Source organism: Canis lupus, chromosome 16, assembly GCF_003254725.2.
Source record: "Canis lupus dingo isolate Sandy chromosome 16, ASM325472v2, whole genome shotgun sequence".
NCBI lineage: Eukaryota > Metazoa > Chordata > Mammalia > Carnivora > Canidae > Canis > Canis lupus.
The window spans coordinates 55,820,412-55,842,361 of record NC_064258.1 but is presented as its reverse complement, the minus strand read 5'-3'; the positions used below and the strand labels follow the sequence as shown (position 1 = coordinate 55,842,361).

Sequence of the window (21,950 nt, the reverse complement as noted above, 5' to 3'; positions counted from 1 at the left end):
GGGCAAACCCCCTGCTGACCAGTCCTGGGCTCTGCTGCGGGTTCCCAGTGGCTGTCACCCACCAACACCACGGAGGAAGGAGGCAAGGCTGGTTCTCTCTCCTTGCTTCACTTGGTGGAGCAGAACCCCCACCTAAGATCATGGGTGGAGTATCAATTCGACCCCCACAGACTGGTGAGATGTGATGGGGTCTCAGGGGTCCGGAGCAGCTCCCACATTTTATTTTTGAGGAAAATCAGATCAAGAGAAGAGATTGTCTGACTCAGGGCACATGGTCAGTGCAAGAGGTAGCAGCAGGCTCCAGCTCCCCAGCCTTCTGGACACTGGCCCATTCCTTCATATATTTATGGAATATTTTGGTACTGTCTGGTGGACAGATGTTTTGAGCATGGGGTGCTGGTGCTCCTGGCAGAGCGTCTGCTTGTCTGAAGCATGAAGCTTTGTTGTGTTTCACTGAGAAGCTAACTGTGGAGTCCACCTCACTTCCAGACAGGCATTCACACCAGGTCTGGAACAGGACCTCAACCCTCTGATGGGGGGCTCCACAGAGATGCCTGCGGTCAAGAGAGGCTCCAGTCCATGCCACCCACAAGCCTGTCTGGTTATATTTAGAAAATAAAAAAACCAAGAGTGAGTTAAAAGGAGTGTGAGGAGAGGACCAAGGCAATACTCCAAATGTTAGTTGCAACTTGACCTGGGAATCAAGACAGGAACCCAAGAGTCTATTTTCCAGGTGACCCTTCATGTTCAGCTTATTGAGGAACAGACTGCATTTAGGCAGTGAGCAGGAATACTGAAACGAGGCCACTTCTTAAGCTATTAGTCTAGAAAAACCTTTGTGCAGGGTTTCACACATCCAACAGCACATTTGCTTCTCTTATTTTCTGACATTTCTTTTTTTAAAAAAATATTGGTATTTATTTGAAAGAGAGACAGAGAAAGCACGAACGGGGACGGGGGCAGAAGGAGAAGAAGAAGCAGACTCCCTGCTAAGCAGGGAGCCTGACATGGGACTCAATCCCAGGACCTTGAGATCATGGCCTGAGCTGACAGCAGATGCTTAACTGACTGAGTCACCCAGGCACCCCTATTTTCTAACATTTCTTACCTGTGATTACTGTTCACTGCTCTTCGGGTGCCTGGCTCAAAGATGTGGTGTAGACAGCATGTGTGAGCGGGATCCAGAGAAAAGCAAAGGGCAATGAGTTGTACGCGCTCAAAAAATCTTCATGAGGGATCCCTGGGTGGCGCAGCGGTTTAGCGCCTGCCTTTGGCCCAGGGCGTGATCCTGGAGACCCGGGATCGAATCCCACGTCGGGCTCCTGGTGCATGGAGCCTGCTTCTCCCTCTGCCTGTGTCCCTGCCTCTCTCTCTCTCTCTCTCTCTGTGACTATCATAAATTAAAAAAAAAAATCTTCTTGAACAGAAGCTCTACCTTGCTGCAGGTGCTCAGAAGTATGTTGTTTAGAAATCACACAGTGCCAGTGCCGTGAGTGCATCGAAATCCCTCAAACAAACTGCTGACCTGGGCAGTCCGCTTAACCTTTTGGTTTTCATTTTCCTTCCATCCCCCAAATGGAGCTGCTTATCCATCCTCCATGAGATTGGGTTGTGTTCATCAGGTGGGATAACCTAAGAGTAAAGGTTGGGTTCGGTTTTTGCAAACTAAACTCCTAAAGACATGTCACCCATTGTGATGATTACCTGAGGAGGCCAGGAGAAGGGGACAAGGCTTGTCAGGGCTGGAGCATCCATAGGTGGAGGCTGGTTTGGGTTTGATGAGAAGGTGGATGGCATTTGGTGGGAAAGGGGCCATCAGACTGACTGCATTTCTGTCCATCTATGGATGAGATCAACCTGGAGCTTGATCTCTAGTCTACTCCCATCTATGGGTCAGTGGGAGACTCTCAGGAACAAGGAAAGGAGGTAGGCTATTTTATAAAATTCTGAGACTCTTTAGGAAAAACAAAACAAAACAGAAAAAGGTAAAGTAAGCAAGCTTTTAGGAAAACTCTTTCAACAGACCATCACCCTTGCTGCTGGATTCATTCAACAAACATTTATTGAGCACCTGCCATAAACCAACATTCTTCTAAGTCATTGGGATGCTTCAAGAGCCCTCCTGCCTTCCAGAAGCTTACATGTTAGGTCTTAGCTTTATTGTTTCTGTCATTTGTCTCTGGTTTATTTTTAATTTCTGCTTCTGTACTTGGTAGGCAGCACCTGTTCCAGGGATCAGAGCAGATTTCAGCCTTTCTCTCACCAAAATGGCAGAAGAAAAGTCTGCATGTTCCATGTTGTGTAAGGCAGATAACATCTCTGATTCCAGGTGGCATATCCCCTGTTGATACAATAGAATAGAGTTGATGTTGAATTCATATTGTACAGAGAATAAAAGATGACCCCGGCCCACAGCCCAACTCTGAATACTTATTATATTTTTCCAAAGTTCGGGGTCTTTGGACAAGTTCTAGTTTAACCAAGCTTTGGTTTCTTAGCTTTAAAACAGGAACAATCATCTATACCTCAAAATGTTTTCAGAAAGGTGTATATTTTATCCCATATTATTATATCAGGATTCTCAAGCCTCCTGGTGACAAGAGTTAGCGAATTAGGGGAGAGCAAAGGGAATTTCAGAGAACAGAGTGGAATAAAAGAGGGGCGGATGTCAGTCTCTAGGAAAATTGGGAATAGCTCTGATTCCCAGCTTGTGGCTTCATTTTTAGTTTTATGTCTTATGATGAAAAGAAGAAAAGAAAACCTTTTTCTTCACCATGACTTGTGAAATTGTAAGTCAAGCACAACTACCCATTTATGGAAAGTGTTTTCTATTTGTCCCAAGAAAAAGACAAGTGTAATTATGTGTGGTGATGGACATTAACTAGGCTTCCTGTGGTGGCCATTTCACCATGCATACAAATATGGAATCATTATGTTCTATGCCTGAAACTAGTATAATGTCCTATGTCAATTCTGTCTCAATAAAACAAAGCACTTCCTGTATTTGGGAATGAGATGGTTGAATGAAAGCTCTTATGTCAGGTCTGCAAATGTCACCTATGATGAGTAAGAAAACCAACGAAAATCACAAAATGCCCATAGTGTTGGTTTTGCATGATTAAAAGACAACCTTGTGCAAGATCTCAGCAACACCTGGGGCCTAGCCTGTGACCCCGTATCACCTGGGCTATGGCATGGCTTGGGGAGGGCAGCCAGGTGAAGACATGGGCCCCACAGCAATGAAGGCACCACAAGCCTGGGAACCTGGAGATCTGCATTCTAGCCTCATCTCCTCCAGTAGCTAATCAGCTCTCCTTGGATAATTTGTTTAACCAGCCGTGCCTCAGTGTGCTCCTGTAGAACTGACCACCAGAGACAGCTGCAGGAACACTAGCCTAGGTCTGAGTCATGGCTCAGGCTGTAATGGTAAGTGCACAGCCATACACTGTCACTCTGCTGTGAGCTGGGTTTCCTCTCCCTGGAGAGTGCAGGGCTGCCATGAAGACTATGGGCCCCTATGATGGGACCCATAGTCCCTTCCAGCTCTGATATTGGTCCGTCATTACCTTCTGGAAACTTTTATCAGACTGTGGTGAGTGTTTCCTATGTGTCTCAGAACTAAGGTGCTCCTCTGTCTTGTATTCTATGACCCTGGTAACCCATATTTCACTTCTTAAAAAAAAACTCTTCAGAGGGAAGATCCACATGGTCCAGAGCTGAGCCCCAGAGGGGTCCACCTGCACCCATTAACAACACAAGACACCCCAGCCCTCCACATGGGCAGTCATCCACGGGGTTCCTGCCCTACCTTCCCTGGTCACCACAAGCAGCTCTCTGCACTGGCCAGGAGACATTTACCTGAGTTCCCTTGGACCAGACAGAAGAGGACGGCAAAAAGAAAGAGGGCCTTCATGTTTCAAGGTTCTCTGAGGTCTCCCAGCCCTCCTGTGCAGAAAAGCCAAGCCAAAGAGACAGTGGCGTGGTATGGAGAAGGACACAAAAATGGGACATTTATAGGTTTTTGGGAACACTGATCAGGAATGAGCATAGTTATCTGGTCTACTGAGTAAGGCTGTGGGCAGAAGGTGTTGAGGAGAAATTATTTGGGAACTAAATGTTGCTTTTCTCTCTTTGCCAACAAAAGGTCACCCTATCAGTAACTATGACTAAGCAATCATAAAATAGATATCAAGGTGTGTCGTATGTGGGGGTCAAACAGTAAAGAGGGAATCTGTTAAAATTTGGAATTCTTTTTCTCTGGAGCATTTGTTCTCAACACATCTATGGATTTTGTCATTGTGAAAAAGGCATAAGCATCTTGATTCGATCCTTGAGAAAACGAACTTCCACACCAAGAACACATCCTGAGTTCATGATTCTCAATGAATGATTGTAATTCTGAATCCACCTCCATGGATGGAAAAGGACAGTTCTACGGTACAAGAATTACTTTCAATACAAACTCTAGCATGTATGTATCCAAATGTATGGGCCATTTTTAAAAAGTCACCTTGGTAGGTGAAACCATAAAAGCATGTTTTGTACTTTGCGTTCTTTCTTGCTACTTAGACTTACTTGATTTAGAGAAGATTTAAGGTAAATGTGGATGATATATTTTTTCTAGCAGTCTAGCCAGCACTCACATAGTTGTGAGATTATAGCTTAGAAATTGTTTTCTATATAGTTTGGAAATTTCATGAGCTGTGTTGGAAAAGTAGCTCACCTGGGAGAGAAACACATGAACAGTATTAGAATTTATCACCCACTTTTTACTTTACATGCAGATCTATTATTTCCAGGTCACAGATTCAGATGCAACTACTAAGGAAGAATTCCATAAATAGTGTTGGAGACTCAGGCATGTCATTCCAACATCATAAAACTAGGAAATCCAGCTTATTGAACAATCTCATTAATATGGTCATAGGGTCATTGGTTCTTATAATTACAGGGTTGAAAGGAACTAAAGCTCAGTTTGTCCCAGCACAGAAGGTAATTATCCTGGTGTGCTTTATACTTATACAGAAGAAGATGGCATTAGGAAAGATAAAAGATACCCTTGGGTTTGAAAACATTTGAGTGTGGCAAAACATTTTTATATATTAAAAAAAATACCTTGATACAGTTCAACAATAATTAGGTAAACAACTCCATTTAAAAGTGAGCAGAGGACTTGAATAAACATTTCTCTAGAGAAGAAATGCAAATGGCCAAAAACCACATGGAAGGTGCTCAAAATCATTAATCATTAAGGAAATGGAATTCGAACCAAGAGATGCCACTTCCCAGGCAGGCACTAGGATGTCCATTGGAATAATAATGATGATGACAACAATAGCAAAGTGATGTTGTTACCTAACGACTCGGAGGAATTTATTTCCAAATTCAGTCTAACTATTTCACTAAACGAGTACTAGATGGCTAGAATTTGGCTGGGAATCCCATCCACCTGCCATCCTGTGACTCTGAGATAGGGTTCCACTGCTCTCAAATAAACGGTGAGTGAAATCATTTACGCTTTCCACTTATTTACCCCATGAGAATGTAAGCTCCATTCAGGCAGAGGTTTTGTGTGGTTGGTTCTTTATCTTTAGGACCTAAAACAGTGCTTGTCATACAATAGAAGCTCAATGGATAGTGGTTGAATGAACTCCAACATTTCCCACTAGAGATAGAATCAAATCAACACAAAGCATAAGAAAAAAAAAAGTACAAAATAGAGGTCTGGGAATATTACTGGAAAGACTAAGCAAGCCAGCTGTCTTGGAGAAAAGATTCAGTTGTGGAAATCAGAGGAAAATTCTGTCTCATGTATTAAAAAAAAAAAGAAAAGAAAGAAAAGAAAGAAAAAGAAAAAAGGAAGAAAATAGCCATTGCATCTACTAGTTAGAAGCAATTGTCTATAAGGACCAAATAAGGTGAAATAGAATAGAAGGCTATGACAAAAACAATGAATTGGAAGAGTAAAAAAAAGTATGATGGCAAGGCAAAATTGATACTTTAGAAGTTGAATTACATGGCATGACGGTCAAATTTGAGTTAGTATTCCAGGTGGAGGGGAAAAAGACACCGTCGGAAAGTTATTAGAGAAGATGAGACACCATAGAAAAGCAGGTGATCCCTGAGGTGAGAACAAAGTTTTCAAAGAAGAAATGAGGTGGAATGGTGGTTATGAGGGGCTAGAGGAAGGGGGAAATGGGGATAAATGATCAATAGGTATAAAGTTTCAGGTATGCAAGATGTATAAGCTCTAGAGATCTGTCGTAACACTGTACCTAAAGCCAACAATAATGTACCCTTAAAATCAAAGAGGACGGATGTCATACAAAGTGTTCTTATGACAATACAATCACAAATTTTTAAAATGCAAAATAATTTTTAATGAGAAATGTATAGGGGAAACCAGAAGAAAGGAAGCGACTTCTACTGAATTATTACTGCACGTTTGCTTAGCACTGGGCTCAATGTTTATATCTCAACAACTGTTAGTGTCTCAATTGTCAAATACTTTCTGGCCTTAGTACTTTTGCAACTGATTTTGACCATATGATTCACCACTTCTCATATTTTTATTTTTTTTAAGATTTTATTTATTTATTCATGATAGATACAGAGAGAGAGAGAGAGAGAGAGAGAGAGAGGCAGAGGGAGAAGCAGGTTTCCAGTTGGGAGCCCGACATGGGACTCGACCCCGTGACTCCAGGATCACACTTTGAACCAAAGGCAGATGCTTAACCACTGAGCCACCCAGATGTCCCACATAGTTTTATTTTTAAAATTTTAAAAATTGACTTTTTTCTTTTAAAAAATTAATTCTGGTATAATTCACATATAGTATTACATTAGTTTCAGGTGTGCAATATAGTGATTCAATAATTCCATACATCACCCTGTGCTCATCATGACAAGTGTCCTCTTAATTCCGTTTGCCTACTTCACCCATCCCCCCAACTCATCTCCCCCCCTTTTTAAGAAAACAATGTTAAAATACACTTTTTATATTGTTTATAAATTAGAATGTTATCAGAGTAAGCCAGTTAGAGGGTTTTCTAATTTTTCAGATGAAACTAATAAAACGAGAAGTATGGTTAAACATGACTAAATGAAAAAAAATAAACATGACTAAATGAAATGTTAGAAGAATAAACAAAAAGAAATCCACAAAAATCAGGTATCCTGCAACAGAACAAAAGCAGACCTGCCTCGTGTGTGTTTTATGCCACACGAAATACCAGATGAGGAATGGCGCTTCTGACACTTTAAGATGAAAAGTGTGTTGTAAGAATTGGTTTCATGGCTGATTACTTTTCACAAGTAAAGGAGAAAATCGTCCTGAAATATTCAAGGAGTCAGAAAATGTTTCATCCAAATGCGTTCTTGAAAAGATGGTAATATTTACATTTGTTTCTATTCTACGTTGTCTTTTTTTGCCTTTTTTTTTTTTTTAAGGAATGCCAGATACCAGTTTCTTCCTTTAAATTTGCCATGTTCAAAGCCATGTTCATGTGTCCCAAGGACCAAAAGCATGGCTGTGCCCTTTAAAGATTAAGACTCTGTGGCTTTGCCATCCTGTGGATTCCGAAAGTTACATCCCTTAGTGAAAAGCAGACAGCAGGTTGGCTGGATTTTACCTTTCCCTTCTCAAAGTCATATTTAACATTCATACTTACATTTCCTCAAGCCAGATTGGCTCCTCAACTTTACAGAACCATTTCCTCCTCCCCATGTGTCTGTTTCACTACATACTGTGATCCATGTCTTCCTTTTTATTCCTGGAGCAATAAACAGAATTTTCAGCCTCTGCTCTCCCAGTGGGACCATCTCCTGCTTCCCTAAAAACCACAGGGGAGTGTCTTGATTGCCTAATGTAAGACCACTGCCCCCATTCATTAGAGGCTTCACCAAGGGCACGGTTCCCAGCCACTTGAATTAGGTCAACACAGCCCTTGGGTTTAGACCAAAAGAAATAATAAACTGGATCTCCATCACCCAACTTGGGCTGCAGGTAATTGTTCTTACTCTTCGGCTAATGATTCTGACCACAATATCCCCTTGAAATGATCTTCCCACCAACTTCCTCTTATCCAAGAATCTATGTAGGCCCTTGCTCACGTGTCTTCCTCTTGTCTTTATTCCTGCAGCTTCAAATAAAGACAAAAGTGACTGATCAGCATAACCAACCTTCTTTCCTCCTAGATCTGGAAACTCCTTTGGGACTTTCTTTCCACTATCCTAACTCTATTCTGTTGTTGGGCCTCTCTATGACAACCCCCTGTGTGGCTAACAATCTCACCAGAACCTTGGCTAAGCCAACGGAGAACGTTTGCCATTTTCCCAGAATCCTACACCAGATTCTTGTCTCATTTACTTCACAGGACTGTCTCTTCTAGGCTCAACATAATTCATCACAGGAGAGAGCATCAAGCTCCTGCAGTCACACTCCTTTGTCTACTGTACTTGGGTCACGTACAGAAATAGCTCTCAGTTTCCCTTCATCTAGACACACTGGTTTTAATTTTTTTTTTAAAGATTTTATTTATTTATTCATGATAGTCACAGAGAGAGAGAGAGAGGCAGAGACACAGGCAGAGGGAGAAGCAGGCTCCATGCACCGGGAGCCCGACGTGGGATTCGATCCCGGGTCTCCAGGATCGCGCCCTGGGCCAAAGGCAGGCGCCAAACCGCTGCGCCACCCAGGGATCCCTGGTTTTAATTTTTGTTCTTATAAATACAACCTGTTGATTGTTATGAAGAGCTTGGGTCTAGAAGGGCATGTTTGTCCACTGTGCTCATCAGGAGTTATGCAAACCAGAGACACAATGATTGCTAGAGTTGGGGCTAAGATCCAAGCATCAGCGTTCCTGGGGAGTGCTATTTCCTCTGCTCACCCACCCACATCTAGTGGCATCTGGGAGTCACAGAGTCGCATGCCCACCTACAGGGACAGTGCCTTCCCTCAGAGCTGGAGCCCCGTCCTGACCAGCGTCCATCTCTCTGAGGTGGTGGCTAGGAAACATTCTGAAAAACAGATGTATGTTCTCTTAAAAATGTCAATGCTGTGTAAGACCAAAAAAAGCCCACACTTGGACTTTTCTTGCCTGAAGGGAGCTGTGTTAGTGTCCTGGATGTGTCGTGTGATCACCACCTGATTTGGGTTGGATCACTTAGCTCTCTGCCATTAATTTGTCCAACAATGAAATAGGAACAATGACTGGCGTGTTACAGGTGCCTTGGAGAGATAGGTAGGAAGTAGTAATGGATTCTCTAAGGGTGTTCTCAGAGCGCCCAGCGAAGAAGAGCAGAATGAAGGCAAATCACAGAGGGGACCCATAGGAAGCAAACGGAAGAGACTGAACAGACCCTGATGCTTTCCAGTTCTTCTGGAAGCCACATATTTAACCACAGCATCCACTGATGCACGTAGACCCAACAGAGACATTTAATCAGACTTCTCTGCCTCCTAACTGGGCTGGATGTCCTTTCCCTGCAGCCAGGGTTGATCCCTATCCTTGCTGTCCTCACAGGCAATGCTAATACTGGTCATCCGACTCCCAGGAATCCTTTTGGTCTATCAAGAAAGAGGCAGACACTGTGTTTATGATCTCAGTTTCCCTGAGAATTGGACATACTAATTTTTGGACATATTAATTTTAATTTTTGTTCTTATGATGAGGGGCCTCCCCGGGTCTAGTAAGGCAATTTGCTATGACCCGAGAGATAAGTGGAGTCAGTCCAAGCCTGCACACTGTGGTGACTGCCACATGTGTGGACAGGTTGAAAACACTTGGGGTGGCTGTTATTAAAGTCATGAGAGGTCAAGTCATAGGATTCAACTGACTGAGCCTGCCCCCGCAGCGCCAACCCCAGCAGAGCCGGAGTGTCAAGGAGAGACTAGATCCCCTGAGGTAGGGGCACTCTGTGGGATGGATAGGTCTCAGAGATCAAAGCTCACAGAAGGTCCAGGGATGCGGTGGGATGCAGGACGCTCTGTGTGCAAGTGGGTGTGCAGAGCAGAAATGGAGGCAGCCAGGCATGGTATGACTGGCCCTGTAGTGATCTAAAGCAATCTCTGGCTCAAGGGTGTCTTCCCACCAGGGGTACAACTGGTGTCCATAAAGTCTCACCCTCCTCGGGGTGCTGCATGAAGAAGGCTTCTGTGAAAAGAACAACACAAGTGTAACCAACAGAGCTGATGACTCAGAACTTGCCTGGAGAGCCCAGGGTGCTCATTCCCTTGTCTCCAAGCAGGACTGCAAAAATTACTGTAGGGGGTAGAAAAATATCAGTTGTTGCCTGATGCTTATGAATTCCAACGTTGGTTGCAAAATCTCTCTGGGGAATGAGCTTGAATGTTTTATAGTCTTAATACCCAGAAGTTCTGTCTTATTGTAGATTTAGGACTTTCTTGGTGCAACGTCTTCGCCTACAATCAAAGTACACCCTTGTTTATACGTACATGCATACTTATCCTCAGGCACATTCATTTAAAATTTAAGAGTCACGCAGTACCTTGACAGAGTATTTTCAAAGATAAAATAAAAATCACCACTAATTTTAGTATTGGAATCTGGCATCCTTTTTTTTTTTTTGCTTTTGGACATACTTTTCACAATTAATTTTACATCAGACATATGAAATTTTTACCTTGTATCTTCTAAGAAAAATTGTCTTAAAAATCTTTACCTTATGTATTTTCATGGTTTTTATTTGCTTTTCTGTTTATTATACCTAAGGGATATATAATAGCCCTATAAGAAGATATACCATAGTTTTCTAAGATAACTGTTTTAGTCTGAACATTTGGATTTATTTTAAAAAGTTTCTCAAAATATTTTCATGGTTTCCTTAGGACATTTACCTTTTTTTTTTTTTTAACTTGAGGTAAGAACACGTAAATGGAGACTCAATCTGTTAAGAAAAGTTTAAGTGCTCGACACAGCAGTTCAACCACAGACAGACACAGTGTTGTACAGCAGCTCACTAGAACTTACTCATTTTGCATAACCGTAACTTTGCACCCACTGAAGATGGGTCATTTCTGAGAATCAGAACAACTGAGCCAACAAGCACAAGTATCTTGCATACATAATTTTAAAAAATACTTCTAAAGAAGTTACATAAATCGACAATGCTTCTGGCTTTACATGTGGTTTTCAACATGCCCTCACTACCCCTTAAGTATCAGCCTAGATTGAGTGTGTGTGTGTGTGTGTGTATTAAGTATGAAGCACATTCATCTGGAAAGAAGCCCAGAAATGCAGCATTTTGGAAAGATGTCTATCTATGCACCTAGTTTTATCTGTATGAGCTGTGGACGCTGGACTGTAACCCAGATAGATACCCACATGCAACAACAGTACAAAAGATTTATTCATTTTTTTATACACAGCATCTCCTTTATTTTCCTGCTTTATTGAGATATAACTGACATCAGAAATGATGATCTTTTTTCTCTTTTTTCCAGTTTTATTGAGATATAATTTACATATACGTATAATTGACGTACAATTGATGTATAATTTATAGTACAATATAAATTGAAGGTGTACAACATAATGATCTGACTTGCATATCATAAAATAATTACCACAGATTTAGTTAACATTCATCATCTTGTATAGAGACCAAAAATTGAGAAAGAAAAAAAAAAATGAGTTTTTCCTTGTGACGAGCATAGAGGATTTGTAACTCATGAAAGCTAAAAAAAAAAGATGCAGAGAGAAGTAAGTAAGGGCTCAAAAGTTTGTAACATGAGAAACAGTTTGTAGCATTAGTAGGCAGCTTACTAATAATTACTTTGAGCCTAAAAATAATCACCGCATCTACATATTTCATAGCAAATTCCTTGATTTCTTCACTATGGATCTATTTTTTTAAAGATTTTATTTATTTATGATACAGAGAGAGAGAGAGAGGCAGAGACACAGGCAGAGGGAGAAGTAGGCTCTATGCAGGGACCCGATCCCGGGTCTCCAGGATCACGCCCTGGGCCGAAGGCAGACGCTTAACCACTGAGCCACCCAGGCGTCCCAATTATGGATCTATTAAGATTTCCCTGAAACTGCTTTTGAGTGGGGCTGCTCCACATAAAACTCTAGGACAAACAGCAGAGGGAGTGCCTCCATGGAGCACATCCTGCGCTTCCTACTTAGCCGCCAAGAAGACCTCTATGGCTTGTGGGTTGGGAGAGTAGAGTTAGTGGCTGGTATGAAACTACAAGTTTAAGGAGAACCAGCGTTTCAACAAAGTAGGAGAGACTGAACTGAGCTGGAATAGGTGCCATTTCAACTGAGAAAATGCAGAGAATTTTTTTTTTTTTTAGAGTTAATGGGTATTTATTCTTGATGAGATTTGAGAAGACATAGTTTGATCAATAGAATGAGAACGAGATCCCATGAGAGAGACATACTTCGAGAAAGAGGAGGACTACTTGCACACATAGTAATATTTCAAAATAAATGAAAATCTCATATCAGAACCTGAAAAATCCCCAAATAGTGAAACACAGAAAGGCACTACCAAAGAGAGGTTGGGGTTGGTGATCTTAAAAAAAAAAAAAAAGAAAGAAAGAAATTAATGGAAAGTTTTGAGTCGAAAATGGAAAGACATGGAATATGGGCGAGAGATGACAGATGGGGAAGATGGTTCCAGGACGGCTAGGGGGTTAAGCTCCTACCTGGCCTTGTGCGGATGTGACGTCCTGTCACCTCCATGGCCCGGCTGCTCTCGGCTCTCACCTGGGTCACTGCAAGAACCTCCAGTTGAGTTTTCTGCTCCTGCCTCCCCCTCCTCTCTCCTCAACACGGAAGCCAGCCGTTCCTCCCTGGCGACCCTGCAGGTGGGACCCTGACCGTGGTGGTGGCCAAGGGGAGGCGATGGGGAGGAGGAGGGGGGTGCCGGGAGGGGGCTCTGCAGTGGCCCCTGAGCAAGGCAAGAATGTCTGAACTGGAAGAAGCCCTGACTAGACTCAGGAACCTTGGCAAGAAGGGTGAGATGAGGTGGTGACCTCCTAGTCCCGTTGTCACCTGAACCCCCGTGAAACACTTCAGGGGCTGGTTAGACTCCCCCAGAGCGAATCCCAGTGAGGATCTCTCCCTGGCGTCCTGCCTGTTGTCCCAGCCCCACTCCCTTTCCTGGACTGCCCACCCTCCGTTCCACCAAACACCTCCCTCCCCCGTGCTCATCTGCCCTGAGGCTGCAGTCGTGCCATTCACGTCCCCTCGCAGAGCCCCGCTGTGTCCCCCAGTGGCTCCCCCTGTTCTGTGCCTCCCTGCACCATTAGCATCGCTCAGTGTGCTCCCTCTGGACCCCGAAAGCTGCCCCTGCACCATAAACGGCGAGTCTTCCACCCTGATTGCTTCTCTCCATGTCTCTCCTGGAATCCGCGTCGGCCTCTTCAAGTCCCCGTGGACCTGGGGAACATCTCAGGTCTCGTCCACGTCCCTCCTGCTTGTCCTCCTCCCCAGTGTGCTGCCTTAGTTACCATTATTCTTGCCTGCGCCACGTCCTGCCTTTTTCTCCCTCACCAAACCTGTGACCTCCGCATCCTTGGGGCCCCCCGTCCCCAGTTGTTCCGTCTTCCTAGAGAGGACCTCCACCTTGATCACTGAATGGCTGTCCCTGGGCTTGTCCCATTCCCTTCAGCTCTTACCTGGTATTCCTGCCTCTGGCCTCACCCATTTCCCATCCATCCCCAGTTCTTTCATTAGAAGGAGCTTTTTGAAATTGAAAATATGATACTGTCACTCCCCTGGAGCACCTGATAATCTCTTCTTGCTTAGCAGCCCAAGACCTTTAGCATACTTGTCGTCTTTGACCACTTCACACCATTTTCCTACACCATAGGAACCAGTGATCCTTATAACGAATCCCTTTCTTTCGCAGTGACATTGAACTTCTCACCATCTGCTTAGCAAACCACGTTCACGTCTCCATGCCTTTCTTCAGACCATGCCCATTGCCTGCGAATCTCTGCCAGTCTCTTTCAATTGACACACTCCTAGTCGCCCTCCAAAACCCTGGTCACATTTCCCCAGGAATCCTTTTCCTAAATCTCTTATATTTATCTGCTCCACCTATTGCCTTGGATATATGCATATTATACAATGTGTAGCATTTTATTGTTTTTATTCATTTGGGTGTTTATCTCCCTATTTGTATTTCCAATTTGTTACATTTCTCCATGCCTAGGGGGAAAAATGGGTACTCAACAAATATTTGTTGAACAAAAGAGGGAATTACTTGAATGTTTTCCTGTGAAAGTTTATTGCATTAAAAGCTGTGTGATTTTTGGATATTTTGTCCAGCTCCTGCTAAGCCACTTTCTCTACAGTCAGGCGGAGGTGGTTGTTGTCCTTTCTTTTGCTACAACAAAATGTCCAGACTGTCTGGATCAAATGATAGGGCAGCAGCATGCTTGCTTAACCTCTTCTCCAAAAACACCTGTGTCTGGGTCAGTGCTATGGCCCCAGAGAGCAGCCATAGGGACCGAGCTTTGGCTTCTATACCAACACGTTCTGATGCAAACAGCAGGCATATTTTTTTTTTAAGCAGTAGCCTACTTGTGTTTCCATGTAATTACAATATTCTTGACAGTAGCCTTCACTTTTCTTGCAGTTGACAATTTTGAAATCCGGTTCAGGTTCTGTGTAAAGAAATTTCCAACGTTAGCATCTTAAGACCATCTCAAGAATGGAAAGGGGGCCCTTTTAGCCCAAAGGGATATGATGGAGACCAGCAACAAGTAGGACACGGGTTTCTTTCGTAAATGAGCATTCGTATCTCCGTGCAGCCATCCTGACCATGCAAAAATCAGATCTTTGATTCTGGCTTAAAAGTTACCTTTACTCTCCCTGAAAAAAAAAATGAGCTGCCCGTTCAGAGGTGGTTGGGAAGAGAAAGAGTAATAGATGCGTCACAGTACAAATGTTCTACTTAAACCAATTTAGGATTCTGTCCCTTAAGGGGACCACTGGGGACTCTGTGAGGCAGACTCGGGATGACACGGCCCGACCAAACACATACGTAGGGGAGATGGCCCTCTGGGCAAGGTGGCTTGGGGCTGAGCCGTCTCTGTAAGGGAGGTGACAGGTAGCCGAGGGTAGGTTGTAAAGAGTGAAAAAAGATTTCTTTCCCCCTCATCCTGAGGGAGCTCGTGGGAGGCTATTTGGGGCCTCATAGATGTGCCAGTTACCTCACTCTCCAATTCAAGTACTGAGATTATTAAACATGAATTCCTGTCTTAAATTATATATTATGGAGACAATTGATAGAGAAGGCAAGGGGCAAGGGTTAAAACAAAGAAAAAAATGGATGGACACCGTGAAAGCAGAGATACAATATTAGACAACGTGCAGTACGTGGCTGGCTGGGGACGCTGCTGATGGACCCCACGCTGAGGCTGCTCTGCTCATCACGAGCTCCGCCACCGATCTGAGCTGGGACCTTCAGACGGATTAAATGCCCAGATTGATGAATCAATTGATCAATTAACATTATTTTCTTGTCACTTCATTTTGGCCAGTAGCCATCCTTCCCTAGAGATGCACATAAATGTACAAAACCTGCGCAGGTTGAATGTGAACAATCGGATGCGTTCGGACATCTGCACAGCCCCATGGTACCATCACCACCACCAGGGCAGCAAACCTACCTATCACCTACAAAGGTCTCCTTGTGTCTCTTCATTTCCATGTTTTGGTTGATTTTGGTTTTTCTTGTCATAAGAGGACTCAACACAAGATCTAGTCTCTCCACGTAGTTTCAAACACACGATGCCGCATTGTTAACCACAGGCACTTGTACGTACGGCGGGTTTCTAGAATTATTCATCTAGCATAACTGAGACCCTGTACCAAGCAACTGACAGGCCTATTCCTAAGTAGCACCAGCTGCTGGTGAAGCTCATCTGAGCAACAACTACTTGTGGGTTTTGGAGGCAGAAGCAATGCAGTCCTCCTGTAGCCTCATCCTACAGCAGGAAACACATGGTAAGTTCTCCAGGAAGACTTTTTTAAAAATATTTTATTTATTTATTCATGAGAGACACACACAGAGAGAGGGGCAGAGACACAGGCAGAGGGAGAAGCAGGCTCCATGTAGGGAGCCCGATGTGAGACTCGATCCCGGGTCTCCAGGATCACACCCTGGGCTGAAGGCGGCACTAAACCGCTGAGCCTCCGGGGCTGCCCTCCAAGAAGCCTTTTGAAACCCATCTCCCTAAGAGCAGGGGCTCCAGGCCTTTGCCCTCAGAAGAAAGAGGGGCCTCTCCATGAGTGAGTGGCCCTAGGATTTAAGGCTTGTTTCACTGGATTTTGGTTACCTCCTCCCTGGGGGGTGGTCTGCCTCCCAACTGACCAGTGTTCTGACTCTCAGCTAAAAATTCTGTTTTCTTACTTTGTTAAACATGTTGTTACATACGGAAGGTTAAAAACTCTTGAAAGAGAGAGGAGGTCATAGAGAGAAAGACAAGAATACAGATGGACGGGGCCCTACAGATGTCTATTCTCTTGGTAAATTAATTCACTTGCTCATTCCTTCAAGGCAGAATGATGTAGGACATTGTAGCCTGCCATGACAGTTAGGGGACATCCTCTGGATCAGGACTCTTGGTCTGGCAGGGAGACAGACACATAATCATATATTTAAATTCAATGTAATCAATGCATAGTTGAGTGTGCACAGTGATCTGGGAACATAGAGAACAGAAAAAAGGTCACAGAGATGATTAAATTTAAATGGATGTTAAATGTGGCATCTAAATGGGTCTTGAACTAAGGCTAGACATGCTCCACAGAGCTGTGCAAGGACGTGAAAGACTGGAGGGACGCCTGGGTGGCTCAGTGTTTGAGCATCTGTCTTCGGCTTAGGGCATGATCCTGGGGTCCTGGGGAGCCTGCTTCTCCCTCTGCCTGTGTCTCTGCCTCCCTCTGTGTGTCTCTCATGAATAAATACATACATAAATAAATAAGATCTCAAAAAAAGACATGAAAGAGTGGAGTGTTTTCTAGGAATCATAGGCACGGCTTGAGGACTATGGCGATGATGGATAATGGTGGGAAATGTGGCTAAGACAGCTTGATGCCAGTCTAACAGAGACTTTTACAGCTCACTAAGCATTTTAGGATGTATTCTCTTACTTTACTTATCAATATTTAAGATCCTCTTGGGGACGCCTGGGTGGCTCAGCAGTTGGGAGGCTGCCTTGGGCTCAGGTCGTGATCCCGGGATCCGGGATCGAGTCCCGCATTGGGCTCCTATGAAGAGCCTACTTCTCCCTCTGCCTATGCCTCTGCCTCTGCCTCTCTCTCTCTCTCTCTCTCTCTCTCTCTGTCTCTAATGAATAAATAAATAAATCTTTTAAAAAAAGGATCCTTTGGGGATACTGTGTTTTCTGGATGCAGATCGAGGTATTATGCCAATATAGGAAGTAGTGAGACTCTTTTTCTCAATTCAGAGAAGGAGCAATTAAGAGAGAGAATTTTCTTCATAATTAATATTTTCCCAACACTTTCAAATAAAGTGGGAAGTAGAAAACCAGTAGGGAAATAAAAATGTTTAGGAAAATTGTACTGCAAAAATACTTGTTGTGGAGGACATTCTCTCCCTTATTGCCTCTTTTCTGAGTCGGGGAAGGAGGCAGAGGTGGTTAGTGTTTCATTCCGTGTGTGTGGCACTGGGCTGGAAGGGATAGATTCAGGGCCAGCGTGAACATGACGAGTCTCCATACACAGGATGGAAATTACAAGTAAGAAGAGCAAGTAAAAATGCACCGTGAGAGACCAAGGCAGGAAGTGAGCACGGAATATCCAAGGGAAGAGAGAAATGGGTATGATGCGTATGTGTTCGAAGGAGTGCATGGGGACAGCTTCCTAGAGGAAAGCACTGGGAAGCCTGGCTTAAATTCTTGAAGGTTCTACCCTTGACTACCATTCACCATTGACCTCGGACAAGTTATTTTACATCTCCTCAACTCTCACATAAATCAAGTGGGAATAATAACCCCATCTCATAGATTTGCTATTAGAATAAAGGACCATTGCCTCGTACTGTTCACATTTGTTGTGCAATCATAGTATTTTCTCGTTCCCTTCCCTAGGGAGGAGAACCAGACTAGGGAGTCCCTGGAAACCCAGGGCCACCTCCAAAGGGATCAAAGTGAGGAGAAGACAACGCAGGGAACAAAGTTGCAGGATTTGAATCGCTGGCTTCCCTTTGCCAACGCCCTCATGTGGGTTCCCTGCTCTTGCCCACTGTGTGTCTAGCTTCCTATTCCCTGGTTCAGGGTCAGGAATGAGTTTGGAATTAAGGAAGCATCTTGGAAATGGTTGCCTCCTCTAGGTCCCTACAGATTGGAAGCTGGTTCCACACGGGGAGTCAGGACTGACCAGAAAAGTGGCTGAGGGCTCTTTGGATTTGTCACTTCCTGTACTCCTCATCCCAGCAGCCCATCCTCTGCACCTGTCCTGGAGCAATCCCTATGTGCTCATTGCTCACCTGGCACTTAGCAAGAATTCAGCAAATTCTTGAGGGCCAAAGGAGTGGGGTTCCCACCAAGCAGGAGGAGGGTGTCTTGCTTGGTATCATCTCCTCTGGCTATCTGGTGTGGGTGAAGTCAGAGATTATTGAATACTTTTACCTCTTTGGCCCTCATGCTCCCAAGTCTCATGGGACCCTCAGTCATCCTTCAGAGGAGGCTGTCAGACTCCTAGACCTTTCTAACAGATGAGGCAGCCCGAGCCATCTACCCCCTATTTGCATAAACACAGCCCATCCTTATCTCAACCACTGCGTGGCCCTCCCCACCTGCCCAGACACCTTCCCATCTATCCATTCATCAAACATTCCCAGAGTGGAGGGACTTATCACCCCCCCCTTTTTTTTACTTACCCAGGTAAGGGGGTGTGCGTGGTAAGAGGCGACGTTTTTCTCGGTGGTGTAGCAAGTGAGACTCGTTTTTTCCTTGTCCAGGAGATTCTTCCCAAGGTTCTCTGGGACCCTCTGTACCTTGGTGGTTAATATTTCTGGCCCTGGATGGTCCTGTTTCACAGTAAATACACAGCAGAGCATTTTCAGAGCTCTCTCTTGAGCAGACCCAGGAAGATGTGGTGCATCAGTCTAGGGGGTGAGGGAACATGGAGGGTGGAGGGGAGACATGCGGTTGCTGCTCAATGGGTATAAAGTTTGGATCCTGCAACATGGCTGTGTGTCAGAGATCTGTATAGCATGGTACCTGCATGTAATGATGCAGTATTGTGCACTTTAGAGTTTAAGAGCATAGATCTTTTGTTAAGTGTTCTTATCACACACACACACACACACACACACACACACACACAGAAACACACCCATGCAAAGGGACACAAGGAAGCTGTAGGAGGTGTTGCATGTGGCTATTTCCTTGGCTGTAGTGATGGTACCATGGGTGTTTGCAAACAAACTGACCGAACTGTACACATGAAGTATGAGCCCATTTTTGTACACTAATTATACCTCTATAAAGCTGTAAAGAAAAGGAGCAAGTGGACAATGAGATGAAAGAGGCAAATGTTATTTGTGTGTGTGTGCATGAGACAGAAGAGAGAGGTGAGTGACGATCAAAGAGGGTGGGCAATGGAGCCTGAGTACCTGATGGAAGCCAAGCGAAGCCTTCCCCTAGGTTATCACCAAATAGTCGTTGAGACTCCCTAAAATTTAAGGTTCCTTGTGATGCAGCCTGTCCTTCCTTATAAGGAGCAGGTGAATATTAAAAGGATAAGAACGTGTAGTCAGGGTTGGGAACTGGTCTCCTGGGAAGCCGGTGCCAACAGCATATTGAAATTGTCACAAACTACAAACCCAGCCAAGAGACTCTTAAACCCCCAAACTCTGCCAGGAAGCTCACTTGCAGGGCTTAGCACCTCACTGCCCAGCCTGGACACCCAGCCTGGACATGGTCACTGCAGAGAGACCCTGGCTCCAGGACCGGGTCACAATTCCCATTTACCTGGAAACATTAGGGCCACGAGGAGAAAGCTGACGAGGGGAGAGAGAGGTGACTTCATGTCGCCAAGGGGACTGCCGGCTGAGAAGGTGCTGGTGGATGGGCAGCAGGGCTCCCTTTATAGCCCTGAGCTGTGTGGAGGGGGCCTGAAGCAGGGGAAGAGCTGCATTCTGGAATAGTCACTGGGTCACAGAGGACACATGGGGATGCATTATTCTCCCACTGCTAGCGGAACAAACAGTGGAGCCACTTCCCTCAGGAAGTACATAACATGCCTGAGTGCCCTGGGTAGGTTTGGTGCATGAGAACTACAGGGCAAGAGAAGAGGAGCAGAAAGAGGGAAGAGGTCAAAACAGGTGCTCTTAACCAAAAAAGCACCACTTCCCTCAAGTGCTTATTGGAGGGTTATTAGGTGTCGAGATGGAGACGTGGATATGGCTGCCAGGGTGCTTCTATCCTGTCTTCTGGACATTTATTTCGGTGTAAAATATCAGGCAAGAAACCATAAAACACGTTGGGTTATTTCCTGAAGGTGTACAGGTGGTTCCAAAGTGATTCCAGATTTCATTTCTGCTTTGTCCCCCTGAATCTCTCACCCTGTGTCTTTTTTGATTTAAATTCAATTTGCCAACGTATAGTGTGACACCCAGAGCTCATCCCATCACACGTCCTCCTTAATGCCCATCACTCAGTTACCCCATCCGCCACCCACCTCCCCTCCAGCTGATCCTCTTTATTTCCCAGAGTTAAGAGTCTCGCATGGTTTATCTCCCTCTCTGATTTTTTCCCCACTCAGTTTCCCTCCTTTCCCTTATGGTCCCTTTCACTATTTTTTATATTCCACATATGAGTGAAACCATATGATAACTGTCTTTCTCCGACGGACTTATTTCATTCAGCATAATGCCCTCCAGTTCCATCCGTGTTGTAAACTGTAGGTACCATCCTTTCTGATGGCTGAGAACTATTCCACTGTGTACACAGACCATATCTTCCTTATCCATTCACCTGTAGATGGACATGTCCGCTCCTTCCACAGTTTGGCTATAGAGGACATTGCAGCTATGAACACTGGGGTGCAGGTGCCCCTTAGGTTCACTGCATCTGTATCTTTGGGGTAAATGCCAGCAGTGCAATTGCTGGGTCGTAGGGCAGGTCTATTTTTAACTCTTTGAGGAACCTCCCCACAGTTTCCCAGAGTGGCTGCACCAGTTCACATTCCCACCAACAGTGCAAGAGGGTTCCCCTTTTCTCCACATCATTGTCGTATTTGTTGTTTCCTGCCTTGTTAATTTTAGCCATTCTCACTGGGGTGAGGTGGTATTGTGTTGTGGTTTTGATTTGTATTTCCCTGGTGACTAGTGATGTGGAGCATTTCTTCACGTGCCCGTTGGCCATCTGTAGGTCTTCTCTGGAGAAATCTCTGCTCATGTCTTCTGCCCACTTCTAGACTGGATTCTTTGTTTTTTGTCTCCCTCTGCTTCTTGGTCTCCTCTGCCTCTCCTTCACCTCTTTTTATCCTCCTCATTTTTGCTTTTAATCCTTTCCATTCTTTTATTTTCAGACACCTGGCTATTACTGCCATGGGGTCCAATTCAATTCTGCTTAAAATTAAAAAAGCTGTAATTGATGCTGAGTTTTCTCTTCTGGTAATAACTATCCCAAAGGCTCTTCTTCCTCTTCTCTTCCATCTTCTTCTTTCTAGCAGGCATGAGTTTTATGTTGCTGCATTATCTCAGGGGCACACACCCCAGGAAGTGTGTCCTGGATGTGACCAGAGAAACATGGACTTTGGTTTGACCGTGTTATAACCATCAAACTTTTGATACAGCTCCAGAGATGTTGGAAAGGGTAGTGCTTGTCACATGTGTCTTATTTGCAGGCACACTTTGGTCCAAAGAAAATGCCTGAGATCATTAGTGTAAATGAAAATTATTATCTTCTCCCTGGAGACAGGTGGAAGCAGATG

At 44.4% G+C, this 21,950-nt stretch overlaps 1 protein-coding gene across 3 annotated transcripts; it reads right to left on the bottom strand.

Annotated features, from left to right (window-relative positions):
• Positions 1 to 2,040: 2,040 nt before the first annotated feature.
• On the bottom strand, positions 2,041 to 20,177 carry SPAG11B (sperm associated antigen 11B). 3 transcript variants are annotated; one of them, XM_025445657.2, is made up of 3 exons: positions 19,985 to 20,142; positions 18,889 to 19,038; positions 2,041 to 2,341 (listed from the first exon to the last, which is right to left on the bottom strand). In XM_025445657.2, exons 1-3 carry the CDS (start codon positions 20,040 to 20,042, stop codon positions 2,145 to 2,147), a joined length of 405 nt encoding a protein of 134 aa, XP_025301442.1. In that variant the 5' UTR covers positions 20,043 to 20,142; the 3' UTR covers positions 2,041 to 2,144. The 3 variants fall into 3 exon arrangements, with proteins under 3 accessions (XP_025301442.1, XP_025301441.1, XP_025301440.1); XM_025445655.3 differs by lacking the exon at positions 2,041 to 2,341 and adding an exon at positions 13,257 to 14,644 and having other exon boundaries at positions 19,985 to 20,177; XM_025445656.3 differs by lacking the exons at positions 18,889 to 19,038; positions 19,985 to 20,142 and adding an exon at positions 3,859 to 4,010.
• Between the last annotated feature and the right edge of the window lie 1,773 nt (positions 20,178 to 21,950).